General features: G+C 38.8%; 1 protein-coding gene across 1 annotated transcript in view; it reads right to left on the reverse strand.

The window, feature by feature from the left end:
• Positions 1-3,655: 3,655 nt before the first annotated feature.
• Positions 3,656-18,698, reverse strand: part of GAREM1 (GRB2 associated regulator of MAPK1 subtype 1) — a 116,347-nt gene continuing 101,304 nt past the window's right edge. The window contains 2 exon segments of the mRNA XM_032222479.1: positions 3,656-9,917; positions 9,920-10,320. Coding sequence (XP_032078370.1) covers positions 9,409-9,917; positions 9,920-10,320 — 910 coding nt within the window. The 3' untranslated portion in view covers positions 3,656-9,408.

The following is an 18,698-nucleotide window of genomic DNA, read 5'->3' on the forward strand; positions in this document are numbered from 1 at the left end:
GGCCGCTTTTTCTCCAATGACAGTAAAACCATCCTCATTTTCATATCATCAGTTTCTAATCCGGACCATAAATCTCCATATAGTTCCAGACCTGTATGATAAACATCCTAAACTCTTGGGATCACCATCATATTTTACTGTTAAGGGAGGGACTTTTGCCATTCACCATTGCCTGCCCCCCCTACTCTTTGAGCGGCCATAGCTGGGGGGGGGGCTGGTTCTGGGTTCCTTGCTCCCACCCCCCTCGCCTCTTCACCCTCCCTTAACCTATGCATGGAGTACCTTTGCTCAAACTCTTCAGCTTGCTCCCTTTCCACTGCTCTTCCACGGCTTTTGCGTTCAGACCAAGCTTCCTCGAGGAGCCTCATGGTGTGGGACAATTTGGTAATCCTTTTCCCCAGCATCACCCCATTCCGCTGATTATTTTTTGGTCTCCTTATTGTGACTCCCGCATCCAACTCCTCCGATTCCTCTTTTTGTCCCACACCCAATCCATCGGGGACGAACAGTAGGCTCTTCCCACCCTTAGACCAGCCAGCCTTTCAGTTAACAATGGTTCTGCCACTGCCCCTTCAGTTTCCTCTTGATCACTCACATGCAAAGACATGCTTTTCTTCTTGTGAGGACACCCCCCTCGGTAGGTTGTAGCTCCGGGTGGGGTGGAGGTGAGACTTAGCTTAAATTGTCAGCCCTTCTTCATTCAAAAATCAGGAAAGAAGACCACAGGACTCCATTGGTAGAAATCAAGTGTACTTTTACTAATTATAAATGAATAGAAGCTAAGCTAAGTCTGATTATTTAGGCGTGAAAGCGAATAATATATTGTATAATTCATTCCCCTCCCCTTGGCATCCCGTGCACAGTCCAATCATAATTCTCCCAAATGTCAGGTGTGAGATAACTTTGAAAGGCATCACCAGGATGAAATGCCGGTCCGTTGGCCTTGGCGGGAAACACTCCTCCTCCACATGTGCAGTAAGGTGGACAGTTCAAAATCTAGAATCTTCCTCCAGCACGAGTCCCCTCCCAAATACCATGACCCCCCTCCCTGTTTCATGGCAGCCAAAGCAGTAGCAAAGCGGAGGCTGACATAAGGATTACTACTTTGGTAGTGATGAGCATCCACCCTATGCCCATAGTTAAGCCAAATAAGATGATAGACCAGCCAGAAAAGGGACTAGGGTTAATTATTTGAGCCATTAACATTGCCGAAGTGATGAAGCAACAGCAAGAGGAAGGCTTTGATTCATTATAAAAGAAGAGGGGCTTTGGAGGACGATCAAGAGAAAGGATAGGCTAGAATAAGAAGAGTGAAAGAGAGGTGAGAAGCGTTTAGGAGACTGATAGACTTGCTTAAAGAGATCCAGTCGCCAGAAGGAGCACATTCACTTCAACTATTTTCAGAATGGGTAAAAAGGAGAGGTGGTCCCAAGATATAAAAATCCCCAAGTTATTACAGGAAGACATAGAAACCTACTTACTATGTTGCTACCTCTTTTAATTGATCTGAGAATGGAAAGGCATTAGAACCTTTGACATTAAAATAAGGGAAGTAATGGATTATTACCATATAACCAGTATGGTGTAACAAGCACTTCTCAGCAAAACTTAATGTGATTATTGTAAGGGACCTAGAGTTACTAGGAATAGATGGATGTTAGCAGTGGTGGGATTCAAATAATTTAGCAACCGGTTCTCTGCCCTAATGATTTCTTCCAATAACCAGTTCACCAAACTGCTCAGAAAGTTAACACCGGTTCTCCCGAAGTGGGGCGAACTGGCTGAATCCCACCACTGGATGTTAGTATGTCCTTATTTCATTAAAAGGTAGCCTTTATGGGGAAAGAGCCCCTTACCATACTGGGCAGATTAAAGCCAAAGTAAATGACTAGCACACATGTGTGAGGGAAACCTTTACCTTATAGGCACAGGGAAATGAATGCGTCTTACAGGAGGGAATGTAAGTTGGAGGCAGTAATCCATTTCTCCTTAAGAAGTCATCATTGGTCTCCTCAGTAATAGTGGTAGGAGTAATTAGTAATTTATTATGTAACCTAGTGATTAGAATAATTTCCCACTTACTGAAGGTTTGGCCCAGATAAAAGATTCAAGGAGGAAGCTGGGAGGGAGTGGTACTCCAAGAACCCAGTCTAAGACAAAATTGAGGATGGCACAGAAGCAGGAAGGGAAGGCCATTCCAAGTGGGATGCCCTAGGAAGGAGAAAGCCTTATAAAAGGCAGACAAACCCAGGGTAAGGTGAACCCCTAGGATAGACTTCTAAAGAGTATGGGGGAGACAAAAGGGAAGGAGTTGTGTGTATAGAAATAAGCAGCAGAAAGCAGCAAGGGAAATTTTCTCTAGTACTCACAAGGAAAATATAATTTTATCCTATTTTACTTACCTATATATCAAATCATTTTATTTACTCCAATTTATTTTAAATTAGCTGATAACCCAGCTTTGTCCAGTTATCTTTAACTTTAACAAGATTGTATACCGCCCACTCCCTTGGGACTCTGGGCGGCTCACAACAAAAGTAAAAACATATAAAAACTTAAAAAAGTTATTAAAATTAATATATAATCCATTCAATCAAGTGGGGCTGGATATTAATCAACAGCCCCAGGCCTGCCGGAACAGCCAGGTCTTGGTCGCTTTACGGAAGGCCGGGAGAGTGGTAAGGGTCCGGATCTCTGCGGGTAGCTCGTTCCATGAGGCCGGTGCAGCTACAGAGAAGGCCCTCCCTCGGGGAGCCGCCAGCCGGCATTGTCCGGTCGACGGCACCCGGAGGAGGCCCAACCTGTGCGATCTTATTGGTCGTTGGGAGGTGAATGGCAGGAGGCGGTCTCTCAGGTAACCAGGTCCAATACCATGAAGGGCTTTAAAAAGTAACGACTAGCACCTTGAAGCGGGTCCGGAGACCAATGGGAAGCCAGTGCAGCTCGCGGAGGATAGGTGTAACATGGGTATATCTAGGTACACCCAATATCGCTCTCGTGGCTGCATTCTGGACCAGCTGCAGTCTTCGAACACTCTTCAGGGGCAGTTATTTATTTATAGGGGGAAAATGTCCGGACCAAACATAATTTCTAATGTTGGATTTTCCTCCTTACCAGAGGGAGCTCCCTTGTGGAGTACTGTGAAGCTGTTACCATGGCAACTCTAGTACGCTGTACAGTAGAAGCCATTTGAAGGCACCACAGGCTCTATCATAACAGAACACACACTCCGAGGGGTGTTGGGGCGTGTCTTACCTCCACAGTATTTGTTTCCAGAGTGATACTGGAACACACACACACACACACACACACACACACACACACACAGAGCCATTTAGATAGATAGATAGATAGATAGATAGATAGATAGATAGATAGATGGATGGATGGATGGATGGATGGATGGATGGATGGATGGATGGATGGATGATAGGTAGGTAGGTAGGTAGGTAGGTAGGTAGGTAGGTAGGTAGGTAGATAGATAGATAGATAGATAGATAGATGATAGATAGATGATAGATAGATGATAGATAGATAAGATAGTTTTTGTAGGATTTTATTAATAATTTGTCTTTGGAACTAGGTTTTTGAGATGGCTTATGGCCTAATCAATAAATTAAAGTAACTACTCCATCAAATGAACAAACTGCATAAATATCATGAAAATAGTATCTTTAATAAACAAATATACTTACAATACAACACTGACATGTCTTTATATACGTTAGAGCATTAATTCTTTGCTCCTGGTTTAAATAAATGTTTCTCATCCAAACATTTTAATGGAATTATACAGACCAGCACAAATTTCACAAATGTAACAATGAATATTCTTACTGAGTCAATTTTTTGATTTGTTCTGAAACATTTCTTACAAACATGAAACTGAATAGTAATATGTGATCTAGAAGCTCTTTTGATACAGTGCAAGTAAAATTTTATACCCAACCCAATTTCTTTATTCACAAATTAAACCCATTGCTAATTAAGATAAAAACCTCTGTCCTAGATATTAGCAAGGCTTTTATATCCCACTTTGTTTTCAGCCTCATTTTATCAATGAGAAATGCCATGAATGCTTCTAGTGTCATCTTTCTACTGAGAAGTAAATTACAATCTAGACTATTAATTTCTAAATTTTCATTTAAAAAAATAAGTTTTGGAAATTGATGTGAAAATTGCAATTGCTCCAAACATAACTTCGAGTAGGGAGATATGCATGAACGTCATTCATCTTACTTTAGGAAGTAGATACAATGCGGTCACAGTTTCTGAATACTGTTGCCAGTGTTTTATCCAGCATGAAGTTAGATTCATGTTGCTTAGCCTATTCTTTGACTTTAGGTGCTGCTGTTCCTCATTTTTAATAATTAGATATCCTCTAAATTCGCAGAGGCTCGAAACTTAATAGAGCAACTGTAAAATTACAAATTTGCTCATTTCAAACTTCTAATAAATCTTTGGGATGATTTAGATAAGACCCAAGATTTTTATGGTCCAGAATGGATGATGCTAAGCTATCTTTTAATCAAACTAATCATCGACCTATTAGTCTTCAAACAGGTACCATGCATCCCATGGGAGAAGAATCCATGCCCCTTCAGGAACGACTCAATTCATCACTATTCTCCACTGTGCCTTAAACAAATTGTTTGAAATACTACACAGGGTATGGGAAGAAAGTGACAATAAGATTTTTATAATACTGCAGTTTTGAGGAGTGAGACCTGTCACATAGGAATCTATAACATCATACATTGTTATTTTAATTCAGGATTACTTCAGCCGTTGAATTGATTCACCCTTTCTAATTCTACTGAATCACTTGCATTATGACATATGTAAAAAGTATACTGTACATCGACATTCTTTAAGGCATTCTTTACCAGGGATCCTCCAGATATTATAACACCTCAGACCCCAAAATTTATAGACATTGTGACCAATTTCAAAATGTATGGAATAGGATACATTCTCCAAATTGGAGAAAGCTTTAGATTGAGAGGTTTTTCTTTTTTATCGCTAGCAGTGTGATATTTTCTCTGTTTTACAATATATGCATACTTACTTAGAAATATATCTCCCACTTTCACTGTGATTATTTTCTCAAAGACTATAATATTTTATAACTCAAAGAACTTTATTTCCTGGAAAACATTATTAAGATTGTACATCTGGCTTTGCACAAATGGATGTCATCTCATGAAACAAATTTATCTTTCATCAGGACCGATTTAGATCTGAGCTACAAAAAGTTAGGTAACGATTAAGTGGCAGTATAAGAACCAGTTTAACATAGTAGTTAAGGCACTAGGCTACTGGGAACCCACAAATTCTAGCCCTGCCCTAGCCAGCTGGGTGCCTTTGGGCTAGTCACACTCTCCCAGTCCTAAAAAAAAAGAGGCAATGGCAGACTATTTCTGAAAGTCTTCCCAAGAAAACTGCAGGGAATTGTTCAGTTAGTTGCCAGGTTGACTTGAAGCCTCCAACCGCCAAAATATGACAGCAGCATGTTGGAGCTATCTGAATCACTCTGCTGTTATACAGTGGCCATGTGGATTCCTGAGTTCTGGATCTTAGTTTTCTTTTTGAAGCATCCCTAAAATCTGTCTTGGAAGATAGAATGCATTTCTAGAATAGATTGAAGGGCCACTGCTTGCATGCACAATCCTGAGGGATTTCATTAAACTCTGCAACACAATGCATTGTAATATAGGTATTTAATTATCAATGACAATGCAGACACATAGCTGGCATTAGTTCCCCTGGTTCCATTCTTCTATAAGGAAATCCACTTGAAGTCCTGTGGCATAACACTACATACTCAGGTCTAAAGGACTATATTATAAAGTGTTCCCTCTGCTGAATCTTCTGCAGTAGGATTCAATAGCAAGAAGTATATTCAAAGCTCTGCCTAAAGCAAACTCTTCATGTTGTGCTTTCAGCTAATCACTTTCATCACAGTCGTTTTTCCAATAAGCACAGGAAAGCAGATATTGGATGGTATCTAAATATATCCAGAATGATTCATTCTATGAGGAAATCAACAAGAATATTTTTCCTTCTCCAAAGTATTTGCATAGCAGCACAAGAAAGTTATGGTAATCTGTTCAAGTGCACGGTCTCACATTGTTCCAAACATCAAACTAGACATAGTATCCAGTAAGAAGTTACTAGAGTCTTTGTATAAATGGACAGAGTTTCAAGAATTAGCACCATTCCATGCATAGAATCCCCATGCATATGAATACTATAATTAAACTTCCAACTGACTAGTATTATTAAATATATCAGTGAAGTGGACAGATAAAATGAAAACTTCAAATTCAGCCTCTGGAGGGGAAGATAAAGGAGCAAGGAAGAGCAATGTACCAGGGTAGGAATTGATAAAATGAAGATCCTGCTATTTCAAACTGGGTTACATACTGTAGTTTTTCCCTTAAAATTTTCCTCCTCTCCTCGTTCATGGCCCTGAGCTAGTTCCAATGTTGGTGGTCAGGAATGTTAGGATTATGCTAGATGATATGTTTTCTCTTCCCACCATTGATAGCAGCAAGTGTGAGAACATGTGACATTCACTTATTGAACATTTAGCGGTTCCTGTCCCTGGATATTGCACAGTTATTAGGTTAGTTCCTGGTGGGCTCTCCCTACTGCAACTGTCTATATGTCTTTGTTGCCTCCTGCTCCTAACCTTGATCTAGAAATTTGCAGTACTCCTTGTTCTGGATTTCCTTCATTTTCACCATGTTTCTTCTCATCACAGGCCTTTACAAGTCCTATTACCACCAGAACCCAATCTGAGTTTATGGTACAAGTGCAGGGGTGTCAAACTCAAGGCCTGCGAGCCAGATTTGCCCCCCGGGGCTGCCCTGGAAACAGCGAAAGGCCCAGCCCATGATGTCTCACCAGTGAAAATGGAGCTTGGGAGGGCTGCGTGCGGCCCTCAGCTCTGTTTTCGCTGGCAGAGGGTTGCAGGAGGCCCTCACAACCAAGAACGGGAGCCTGTTTTTGCTGGCAGAGCACTTGGGCCACCACAGGCAACCCCGACATGAGTAACAATGAGCTGGCCTTGTTCACCCCGCCCCCCTGTGGTCAAACACAACTCTGATGTGGCCCTCAATGAAATAAAGTTTGACACCCCTCTACTAGTGTAAGACCCCTGGTTAGTCATTTCCTACTACCCATCCTAGAAGCTGTTGTCTTGGCACAATCCTATTATGTAACACAATCAATAGGATAACAGCTTCAAAACATTTATTTGTGGCATATACATAACACTTTTGGAGCTAAAGCATGACTTCTAATAGCTATTGTATCATAAAAAAATTCTAGGATTGTCTGCATATGGCCAAATTATTCAGACCCTTCTGAAAATCTATCAAATGGCATTGTTGGACTGCTCATTCCAGAAAGTTCTCTGCAAATGGGCTCCAACATCCATTATTTTTAAAGGCATTCACTTTCAAATCACTTTCTTTACCCAGTTTGATAAAGTAGGACTGTTTGAGTTTGAATATATCAGAGGTCACAATTTTCTTCTAATGGCCAAAACATAGCTTCTTCCTCTCATATATGGCATGGAGTCTTCCATCAGGTTTCCAACAAGCCTTATAGTTTCCTGATACATAATGGGTGAAAAACAAATGCAAATATCACATTCAGAAATATTGCAACAAGGCTATAAAGAGATGGGAGAGGGTACAGTTCTTTTTGCTTAAGGTACATCATTTAGGAATGATTAAAGGAATCATTCTTGCTGTTTAATATTTAAATGTGCAAAAAAATGAGTGGTGGTACATTACACCCATTTTTCTCTTATAAAGATATTAGCGTTTTTGCTGAACATGATAGGTGTGAATAGAAAGTAGATTGAGATATACTGGTAGATCTTTGGTTAAACTGCCATTGATTGGTAAGGGTTTCTGGTTTCCAATTGCTTAATAACTTCCTCTGCCCTCTACCATAACAGGTTCCTGAGAAAGAATACTTGGAGAAGAAAAAATGTGGACTAAATATGTGCTCAGAAGCACAATATTATAATATATTTAGTTTAAATCCTCCAGCAATGCTGGATCTCAAGATTTCTCTAAAAACAAATCCCAAAAGCTCGAGGTTTGTTCATTTTAAAGTATGTTACAGTTAAAACTGACATGCATTTGTTTAAGTGTTTAGCCCTTAAACAAATGCATGTCAGATATACAAGAAATTTATAATATACATACATCATTTAATAAAACATTTATTATTCTCCTAAGCAAAAAAGAATGCTTTAAGAAAATTATTCTGTTTCATTTTGATTAGATAGGTTTATTTTTGGAATGTGGATTCTTTTAATTTAGATTCATAGGTCAGGCTTTCTTCTTCCTTAACTGTATGAATTTTTAAGAATATTAAGGAAAAAAGAAGAATATGAATCATCAGGAAGAAATAATTGAATCACTCTACCAGTTTCTCACTTCTTAAATTCACTGTAATATCCGTTCTAATTTTAAATGCACTTTATACATAAACAATGGAGATAATGATCTTTATCAATTATTCCAAATTAAATTAGGGCATCAATATTTGCTGAGAATACATGTAAACATTTCAATAGTTTGCAAAGTGGTTGCAAAAACTTTTAAATGCAATTATTTGCTGCTCTTGGTTGACACCGAGCTATTACTTTTCAAATTTTTAAAATAGTATATTCTTAATCTCATGCCCCTACTAGACATCGAAAATCTTTACCTCTTTCTTTTTTGTATTAATGGTATGTTATGTAAAAAAAAAAACCTGCTGGGTACAAGAATCAATCTGCCCAGACTGTGTTGGGGTTGTTGTTTTTTTGCATTGAAATACGGATCCATTATTTATTACAATCTGGGAATTTAATAAAAATGAATCTACAGCAAGAACAAGGTGCAAAGGTGGAATATTTGACACTTTCTGTTAAACAGATAAAAACAGAAGGCAACAATTATTATTATTAGAATAAAAATAAATCAAGAAGAAAAAAGATTACAGAGAAATGCAATAATAATAATAATAAACTGATTTGTGCACCAGTTTTGCTAACCCATAGTAATAAATATGTATCACTACACTACATGAGAACAAATTAATTCCCTTTAATGTCCACTATTTAGCAGCTGTTGAATGTTCAGGGATGCAAAAGGCACACCTTTATCCTTCTATTATGTACAAAAGTGTTTGCTTAACGCCCAAAATAATCTGCATAGTAATAACTGTTTTTCTTCTATTATTTACAGAAGGAAGGAAGGAAGGAAGGAAGGAAGGAAGGAAGGAAGGAAGGAAGGAAGGAAGGAAGGACGGACTTAGTGCAATAAAAAATTAAAAATGGTAGATTGTGAGTTAGTTTCAGGGCTTCTAGCATACTTCTACATTTTGTTGAACTGGTCAGCACTACATTTTAGGTCTCCAGCCATTAATAAATTGCAATATTTTTTTAACTTGCAGTTTGCTGAGTTTAAAATCCTCAGAAAGGATCTCTTCATTGAGCTGGACAAGCAAGTTGCCATCAATTTTTTCAGTAACAAAAAGTGTTATGACATCCTCCGACAAGCCTATAAATCGTAGAGACTTAGATACTTCCTCAATGGAAAGCCCAGACAGATCTACAGGTGGCTGCCATGGTGAACCGTCACCACAAGATCTCGGCGCTAGCTGAAGATGAAGGGGTGACGAGAAAGAATAAGAAACCGAGAAGAGGTCTTGCATGCTTTTTTTATCCAGATACTCGTCTTCAGAAAGGTCTGGAGAGCTCCTGTGAGGATCTTCCTCAGCACCATCTATTCTGAGAGACCCAGGACAGAAGTCAAGCCCTGGTTTCTCCTCCACCATCTTTGGTGCACGAGGGGGTAAGGCAGGGCAAGAAAGTGACTGCAAGGTGCCACTTATTGCCAAACATTTTCATCGGTATATTCAAGTGAGTAACTTGCTGACTTTGGGCAACTGGGCATGGTGCATTCTGCCTCAATTGTAGCTGGTGGTACATCTCCTGCAGAGACTTCATTTCTGTCAAAATCAAATGTAAAAGGTGCTGGACAGCTTCTCTTTGGTGTGTTGGGAGTCTTCTGCCTTGGATAGCTGTAACTTCTGCTTGGATCCAACAGAAACTCACTCCTAGAAAGGCCTTCAGCAGCTCCAGAAAAATGATTTGGCCATGAGAGTCTAGAGAACAAACCATCAGCAGAAGGGCTTCCCAAAGGCAATTTGTTGTCAAGCTCTTGCAGGTCACTTTTCACTATACCACATGGATAACATGTAACGGGAGTAATCTCGGAAGAGTTTTCAGCATCTTCTTTAGTGGTGCTGCTTTGAAATAATTAAAAAGAAGAGACAGAATTAGTATATAGCTTTTGTAGTTAGTTGTCACTTTTACAATTCTGTTATTTTATATACAAAATAGCACAGGACTAATGGAAAACAGTGCTTCCATTATATAGACATTTTCCCAGACGTGACAAATTTAACAAGTTTTCCCAGCAAAGTCGCCAACTTTTCTGGCAAGTATTTCCCTTTAATTAGTAAGGTTGAATACAGTGGGCAAATATTTATATCAAATATGCAATCCATTTTATAGAAAATGTAATTGTCATCCATACTCAAATCCACTAGAAGTGCATAGTTTTTGCAATCTACTAACTATACCCTCTGGAGTTATAATTGCATCTATTTCTATGTAAGTGAAAGTCTATATTTGCATAGATAGCTTACATTACAGTTCCACATGCCAATAAAACTGTTAAGGTCCATGGCACTACGTATTATGATTATGGTTTTTTTGCACAGTCAGACAGATGTTCAGACTAGATTTGGCATTATTATGTGGTTAATCTTTGGTGAGATTCACAACCTTTGGGGCTGGTTGGTAGCTCAACAGCTCGAGTCCTAACCAAGGGCCTAGGAACTGTTAAGGTAACATCGGAGGATATAAGCTGTTCCAAGTAGGGTGGTTTTTTGTAGAATCAGAAATAGCGAGGTAGCCCTTTAGGTATTGCTCCAAGGGCTCCAATTACAATCGGGACAACACACGATTTCTTTTTCCACAGTCGCTCAACTTCAATTTGCAAGTCCCTGTACTTTGTGATTTTTTTCTTGCTGTTTATCTTCAATTCATGCATCTCCAGGTATTGCAATGTCAATGAACCATACTTTGGGGCTTCCTGGGCGGGACCTTGCTGATGGTAGCAGCTTAATAGAGCTGCTCCCGAGTTCCTGGTCACGTTATCTGTCTAGACATCTGACAGGTACCTTATCCTTCAGGCAGAAGGGAAGGAGAGAGATCCAGCTGGCAAAGTGCCTTTTTGATCTTTGCAGCTTTTGTCTGCGAAGAGAGGGGGGGCCAGCCGAGGCAGAATCATCTCTGCGCCGGAATCTACAGCTGCTTTTGCAGCCCAAAGTAAGATCCTCCCACTTAGAACAACATTTGAACTATCTGATTTTAACACAAGCAGAGCCCGTATCTGAGAACTTCATTTGCTTATTTAAATCCTAGCTTCATTTTTTACAAGATCTTCCTTCATTAATTTGGCTATTCAAAAAAGCCTTTAAAATGGCGACTGTGAATTTCTCCGTAACAACGCTCACCTTCTTAATCTTTGTGCAAAGAACAGCTATAAAACTTCAAAGGAAGGGAGTGATTCATTACTCTGCCTTACAGCCGGCCAGCAGATTTTTATTAATTAGTCTCACTTCTACAAGATTCTACAAGACTTTTTTTTTATCAACTTTACTAATATATATTTCTAATATAGAGAAGTCTAAAATGACGTTGAATATGCTGAGCTGTTTTGTTACAATGCTTTTTTTCTGAAACCTTCTGAAAACTCCTACGGAGCTAATAAAGGGGTGATTTAATACCTCTTTTCGTAGCTGCATAGCGGGCCAGTAGAGTTTGATTAATTGCTTGAAGATAAGACTTGGAATGGCCTCAAAACTAGGTTCTGGACTGAAACCCCCTCCTAGAAGTACATCCCCAATATCTGGCACAAAGTCGCAGCCTCCAACCTCTATGCCCCCTACTTGAGATTTGCTAACGAAAGAACTTTTTTTGGAAACTTTTAGAGATTTTAAAAAGGAGATAAAAGAGGAGATAAAAGAACTTAAGGCGGACTTGTATGATAAGATTGATACTAGGATTGCTAAAATGAAAGATGATATGCTGGGACTTGTAACTGTACTGACAGAACATGTTTCTGGAATTGAAGACAGTCTAGAGGATCTTAACAAAGCTAATGCTAATTTGACATTCAAAACTGAGGTGGTGCAACAAAAAGTTGAAAACGCTGAAAAACAAATTATTATGATACAGTACAGGCAGATGGAGCTGGCATTAAGAGTAAGGGGGGTTGCGTGAGGATAAACAGGAGAACTTGAAACAGATTCTTTCAGAAGCTTTTGATTGTCTGGTGGGAAGACCGGGATCCAACTTTGACTGGCAGATCGATAAAGCTTATTGCGTCAATTCTTGGGTGGCAAAACAGAAGCAACTTCCCCGAGACGTAGTTATATATTTCACTACAAGAGAGCTCAGAAACATGATATTACAAGAGTCCTATAACACTAAGCTCCAAATTGGGGCCAGGATTTGACTGTTTGAAAGAAATACCACCTCAAATGCTAAGAGCCAGGAGAGACTATGCTTTTTTAGTGATGAACTCAGAAACCGTCAGATACAGTACAGATGGGATGCACCATTTGGTATTATATTTACATTTGACAGGCAAAGATATCGTCTCAACTCCGTATGGAAAGCTCGAGATTTTTATCACAATATTTTGAAGGCAGGATACCCTGCACCATCTGGATCCAGAGAAAGACCACACGAAGGACAAGACAGACAGCAAACCACACAACTACCAGACAAGATGTACCATCTCCCCTCCCTAGAAGGGCAAGGAGTTATGGAACAAAAACCTAGCCGTATTACTACCAGACGAATGGAAAAACAAGCTAAAAGGCAACAACTTCAACAATCACCGGCTATCGATCAAGGAGTTACAGCAACAAGCTCAGAAGCCGTGGGAGGAGCTAGGCCAAAAGTTAAACAGGCCATGCAGGAGGCTCTAAAAAAGCTTTAGGTAACCAAAGATGACAACTAAGATTCTAACATGGAATGTCAATGGACTGAATTCTCCACAGAAGAGAAAGAAAATATTTCACTATCTTAAACAGTTTAAGAATGATATAATTTGTTTGCAAGAAACTCATATCAAATCAACTGATCAAAAATATTTGATTAATCCAAAATTTGGTCAACATTTTGTAGCTTCTGCTATGGAAAATAAAAATGGTATAGTTGTATACTTAAGAAAAGACATCAAAGCTGAATTAATTGAAGCAGATCCCTTTGGAAGATATATCGCGTTAGATCTAATCTTAGAAGGGAAAAAGACATTACTTTTGGGAATTTATGCTCCTAATCAACAGACGGATTCTATAGAAATCTTCATGTTAAATTAGTACAGTGGAACTATAGGTCTTGTATACTATTGGGTGATTGGAATGGTGTGATAGACACTAAAAGAGATAAGAAGACTTCTCGCCCAAATACTAAGATGCGAGCAAAGCTACCCAAACCTTTTTTGACATGATGGACGACTTTGAATTGAGATATTTGGCGAGAAAGAAACGCAGAGGAATATGATTTCACTTTCTTTTCTGATAGACATCAATCCCTTTCAAGGATTGATTTTATACTAATCACTAATGATTTGCTTTCTAGGGTGAAGAAGACAAAGATTGCGGCTAGGGTCCTTTCGGATCATAACCCAGTTTGGATGGAATTGGGAAGGGCAGTGCAGGCAAGAAGGTCTTGGAGATTGAATGAAAACTTATTTAGATATGAAAAGTATATTAATGATTGTAAAAAAATGTTATCTGAATACTTTGTTTTGAATATGAATAAGGGTACACCTATGGAATTCGTATGGGATGCAAGCAAAGCGTATATGAGAGGAGTGCTGATGAATATAAATAAAACATAGATATAGACAAGGGCTAAAACGAACAGAATTGGAAGAGGAAATTAAGAGGAAAGAGTTGGAGTTAACAATGAATCCAGGCAATACAAAGGTTAAGGAAGCAATCACCATATTAAAATCTCAATTTGACATGTTGATCTCTGACCAGGTAGCCACTAGTTTATTATACGCAAAACACAATACGTTTTTTTTTCAAGTATAAAATGTTTTTATTTTCCATTTTTCATTTTCATACAGTCACATATATACTGTGCATAACCGGGGCCATACAACATATGTGACTGTATGAAAATGCACAGCAAAACACAATACTTTTTGTAACACAAACAAACCTGGCAGATGGTTAGCCTATCAGATTAGGAAAAAAAGGAAAACTCGAAATATATCTAAACTGACTTACAGAGGGAAGGAGGTGTTTCAACAGGAGGAGATTCAAAAGGCATTTCGGAAATTTTTTACAGAATTGTATAAAGGGGATAAAATTAATGGTTTAGATATAGACAAATATTTAGATAAAGAGAAAATACCCTCAGTTAGAGAAGAACACAGGCAAAAATTGAACCAACCAATAACCTCGGGGGAAATTTTGCAGATAATTAAGCAATTAAAGCTAGGGAAAGCACCAGGTACAGATGGTTTGACAGCGGTTTACTATAAAAATTTACAGTTAGAAATGGTAGAACCTCTTAGAGAATTATTTAATAAGATTCAAACGGAAGGTAAGGTGCCTCCATCTTGGAAGACAGGTTTATATCTTTGATACTCAAAGAAGATCAAGATACTACTCAACCAAAAAATTATAGACCTATTTCATTACTTAATGTAGATTATAAAATTTTTACTAAAATACTAGCAAATAGGTTAATGCTGGTTATTCAACAGTTGATACACACTGACCAAACAGGTTTTATACAGGGGACAGATGAAAAGTAATGTCAGATTAATTATTAATGCATTAGAATATTTGGGAAAGAACAACCAGATCCCTGCTGCGTTCATATTCCTGGATGCTGAGAAGGCCTTTGATCGAGTTAATTGGCAATTTCTGTTGAAGATACTGCAAAAAATGCAGATAGGAGATAATTTTTTACAGTCAATTAAAGCAATATATCAACAGCAAACAGCACAAATTATAGTCAATGAAGTTTAACAGACTCCTTTCAAATTGGAAAAGGTACAAGACAGGGCTGTCCTTTGTCCCCGCTATTGTTTATTATAACTTTGGAAGTATTGTTGAATAAAATACGGGGCTTGGATGGTCTAAAAGGGATCAAGATTAGGCAGCAAGAATACAGAGTGCGCGCTTTTGGGGATGATTTGGTCATAATATTGGAACAACCGCAGGAATCCAGTATGATTTTAATGAATACGATTAATCAGTATGGTCAAGTGTCTGGTTTTAAAATAAATTTAGGAAAAACAAAAATATTAGCTATAAATATGAATACTAAACAAAAGGAAGAACTAAGAGGGATACTAGGATGTGAGGTAGTCAAAAAAGTCAAATATCTTGGAGTTAATATTTTAACCTCAAATGGGAAATTATATAAGCACAATTATGAACCACTTTGGCATAGTATACAGATAGAGATGAAAAGATGGGAGAAATTGCACTTATCTTTGCTGGGTAGGATAGCGGCAGTGAAAATGAACATCTTACCAAAATTTTTATTTCTTTTCCAAATGTTACCTATACTTAAAAAAGATGCAAATCTTTTAGAATGGCAGAACAAATTGGTATCAACAAATTTGTATGGGCAGGAAAGAAGCCGAGGGTAAAGATGAAAATTATGCAAGATGTACGCGAGAGAGGAGGCTTGAAGTTACCTAACCTAAAACTATTATGATGCAGTGGCGCTATCTGTAATTAGTGATTGGACCCATTTAACTAATGATAGAATATTGAATATTGAGGGACACGATCTGGTATATGGTTGGCATGCTTACCTGTTATTCAACAAAAAATTGGACAAGAATTTTAAAAGTCATATTTTAAGAAATGCTTTACTGTGGGTCTGGAAAAAATACCAATATAAATTAAATGACAAGATACCCACGTGGGCAATTCCTAGACACGCAATTGAAAATATGAATATAGCACAAAAACAGGATAGAATTACCTACAGACAGCTTCTCATTTTGGAAAGGGGGGGTGTACTACAACTAAAATCTTTAGAGGTATTAAAAGAGGAGAAGGTAGTTCAAACATGGTTCCAGTATGGGCAATTACAGGCCAGGTGGAAAATAGATCAAAAAATTGGTTTTATCCATGTTGAGGATAATCTGTATAAACAAATAAGAAATCAAAGCTTAATGCATATAAAGAGGATATATAATGTATTAATACAGATGGATTCGGAAACAGAATTAGTTAAAGATTGCATGATAAAGTGGGCTCAAAATATTGAAGAACCAATAACGTTGGATACATGGAAAAGAATCTGGGTAAGAAATGTGAAATTTACACAAGCTCAAAACTTGAGAGAAAATTTATATAAGATGTTCTATAGATGGCATTTAGATCCTAAAAAGCTGGCTTCTATGTATCCGAATTTACAGCCTAAATGCTGGAGATGTGGTTCTCTCGATGCTACATATTTTCATATATGGTGAACCTGCCAAAAGGTTAAGGCATTTTGGATAAAAATATGGTGGATTATGCAAAATATCTTTAAAAGAAGGATAAAGTTTACTCCTCAGTTATTTTTACTAGGTATAAGTACTGACTTTACAGTGGTAGAGACTAACTTGATTCTGCACTTAATAATGGCAGCAAGACTGTTGGTGGCGCAATACTGGAAGAAGGAAGACTTGCCTACAACTCAAGAATGGACATTGAAAGTTACAAACTTTACCGAGATGGCTAAAATATCGGCATATCTTAAAGATCATTCAAATGAAAGATTTAAACGAGACTGAGAAAAATGGATTGACTATATACAAAACAAATATGGGACTAAAATTCCAGATAGCCTATGTTTAAGATCAGGAATGATTTAAACTGTTCAAAGTTAGCGTAGTAAGAAGAAGCTAAGATCAATGTAGAGATGTTATTAATCCTTTTTTTATTTCTTTTTTTCTCAATATATTTTAGACTGTGTTTGTTAAAAATCTATACCGTGTACGGGCTCTGGGAAGTTGGGGGGGAGGGAGGTGGGGTGTTGGGGGAGGGTGGGGGGAGGGAGGTTAGATACGAGGTTAGATACGATGTGTTAGATTCTAATGTAATGCAATCTCACATGTATACTGTTTTTCTTTAATTCCTCTGTAAAAATAGGATAAGTTGAACCATACTTTTTTCTTTTCAACTATTGCTTTGTCAGGTGTGTTGTGGGTCAAGTGCCTGTCAGTCTGAATTCTGAAGTCTCACAAGATCTTGACTTTCTCATTCTCTAAAACCTTCTGAACCTAATGTTCCCAGTGGTTTTTGCTGTACTCAAATCCAAACTTTTGGCACAATTTCCAGTGAATGATCTTAGCAATGTGGTCATGGTGTGGTAGTTAGTTAGTTTGGCATTATTATTATTATTATTATTATTATTATTATTATTATTATTATGTTAATCTTTGGTGAGATTCAAAGCCTTTGGGGCTGGTTGGTAGCTCAACAGCTCGAGTCTTAACCAAGGACCTAGGAACGGTTAAGCAGGGATGTGCAGTCAGGGGAGGCAGGGCCACACTACTGTCATCATGAAAAGAAAAGAAAAATGTAAAAGGAAAAAGGCTGAGGTAGTTGCTGCCAGAGTACAGTGGATGACTCTGTTTAGTGCTTAACTGTTTAAAAAAGCTTCTAAAAAAAGTGCCCTCTACAGGAGGAGGCAGGAGAACCACGTGTCTCATTTAGTCTATCTTTATGATCACTCGAGCAGAGTTAAGCAAGGGTTAAAAGCCGAAAAATTCCTTATGTAGATGAGGAACGTGGTTCTCTCACCTCCTCCTGTAGAGGGCACTTTTTTAGAGGCTTTTTTAAACAGTTAAGCAGAGTCATCCATTGGGGACTCTGGCAGCAGCTAATCCAGCCTGACCTCAGCAGCTCTTGCCTTTTTCCTTTTACATTTTTACATTTTCATCATGGCAGGCAAGAGCAGAGTTGAAATTCTCTGTGATTGTGAAACAGCTAGAAAAGGTATGTGGGGAGGAGGGAGGGGGAGGAGTTCAAAATTAATGTAATTTATAAGTAATTTTTTTATTGTAAGTAATTTGTGTGTGTGTGTGTGTGTGTGTGCGCGTGTGTGTTTGTTTCTTCACTTCACTTAAACAAACTCTCTCAATTTGAGAGAGAGTTTGTTTGAGAAGAGAGGGAAGGGGGAGAGGCAGGGAGGGCAGCTTGTTTGAGAAGGGAGGGGCAGCCTTGTTTGAGACGAGAGGAGCAGCCCACCAGCAGAAGCGGGTCTTTTACCTGCTTCTGCTGGCGGGCTGGCACCTTCTTTCTTTTGCCTGCTGTGCCCCCCTTCCCTTTCTCCTATCCCCCCACCAGGAGCCCTGTCCTGCTCCCCTCCCCCTTTCCTCCTCCTCTCCCCTTTCTTCGCCGGCTGCAACTGAGCGAGGAGGCACCGCAGGGCCAGGCCCCTCACACCTGCATCCAGCCCACTGGAGCTCGCCGCGCCGGGGGAGGAATGAGACCCCGTTGTCCCACGGAGCCTGCTGCCGCTTGAGCGGGGAGGCGGAGGAGGAGAAGAGCAGTGAGGCCTTGTGCTGGTTGGCCAG

The sequence above is a fragment of the Thamnophis elegans genome, chromosome 8 (genome assembly GCF_009769535.1).
Source record: "Thamnophis elegans isolate rThaEle1 chromosome 8, rThaEle1.pri, whole genome shotgun sequence".
In the NCBI taxonomy this organism is placed as follows: domain Eukaryota; kingdom Metazoa; phylum Chordata; class Lepidosauria; order Squamata; family Colubridae; genus Thamnophis; species Thamnophis elegans.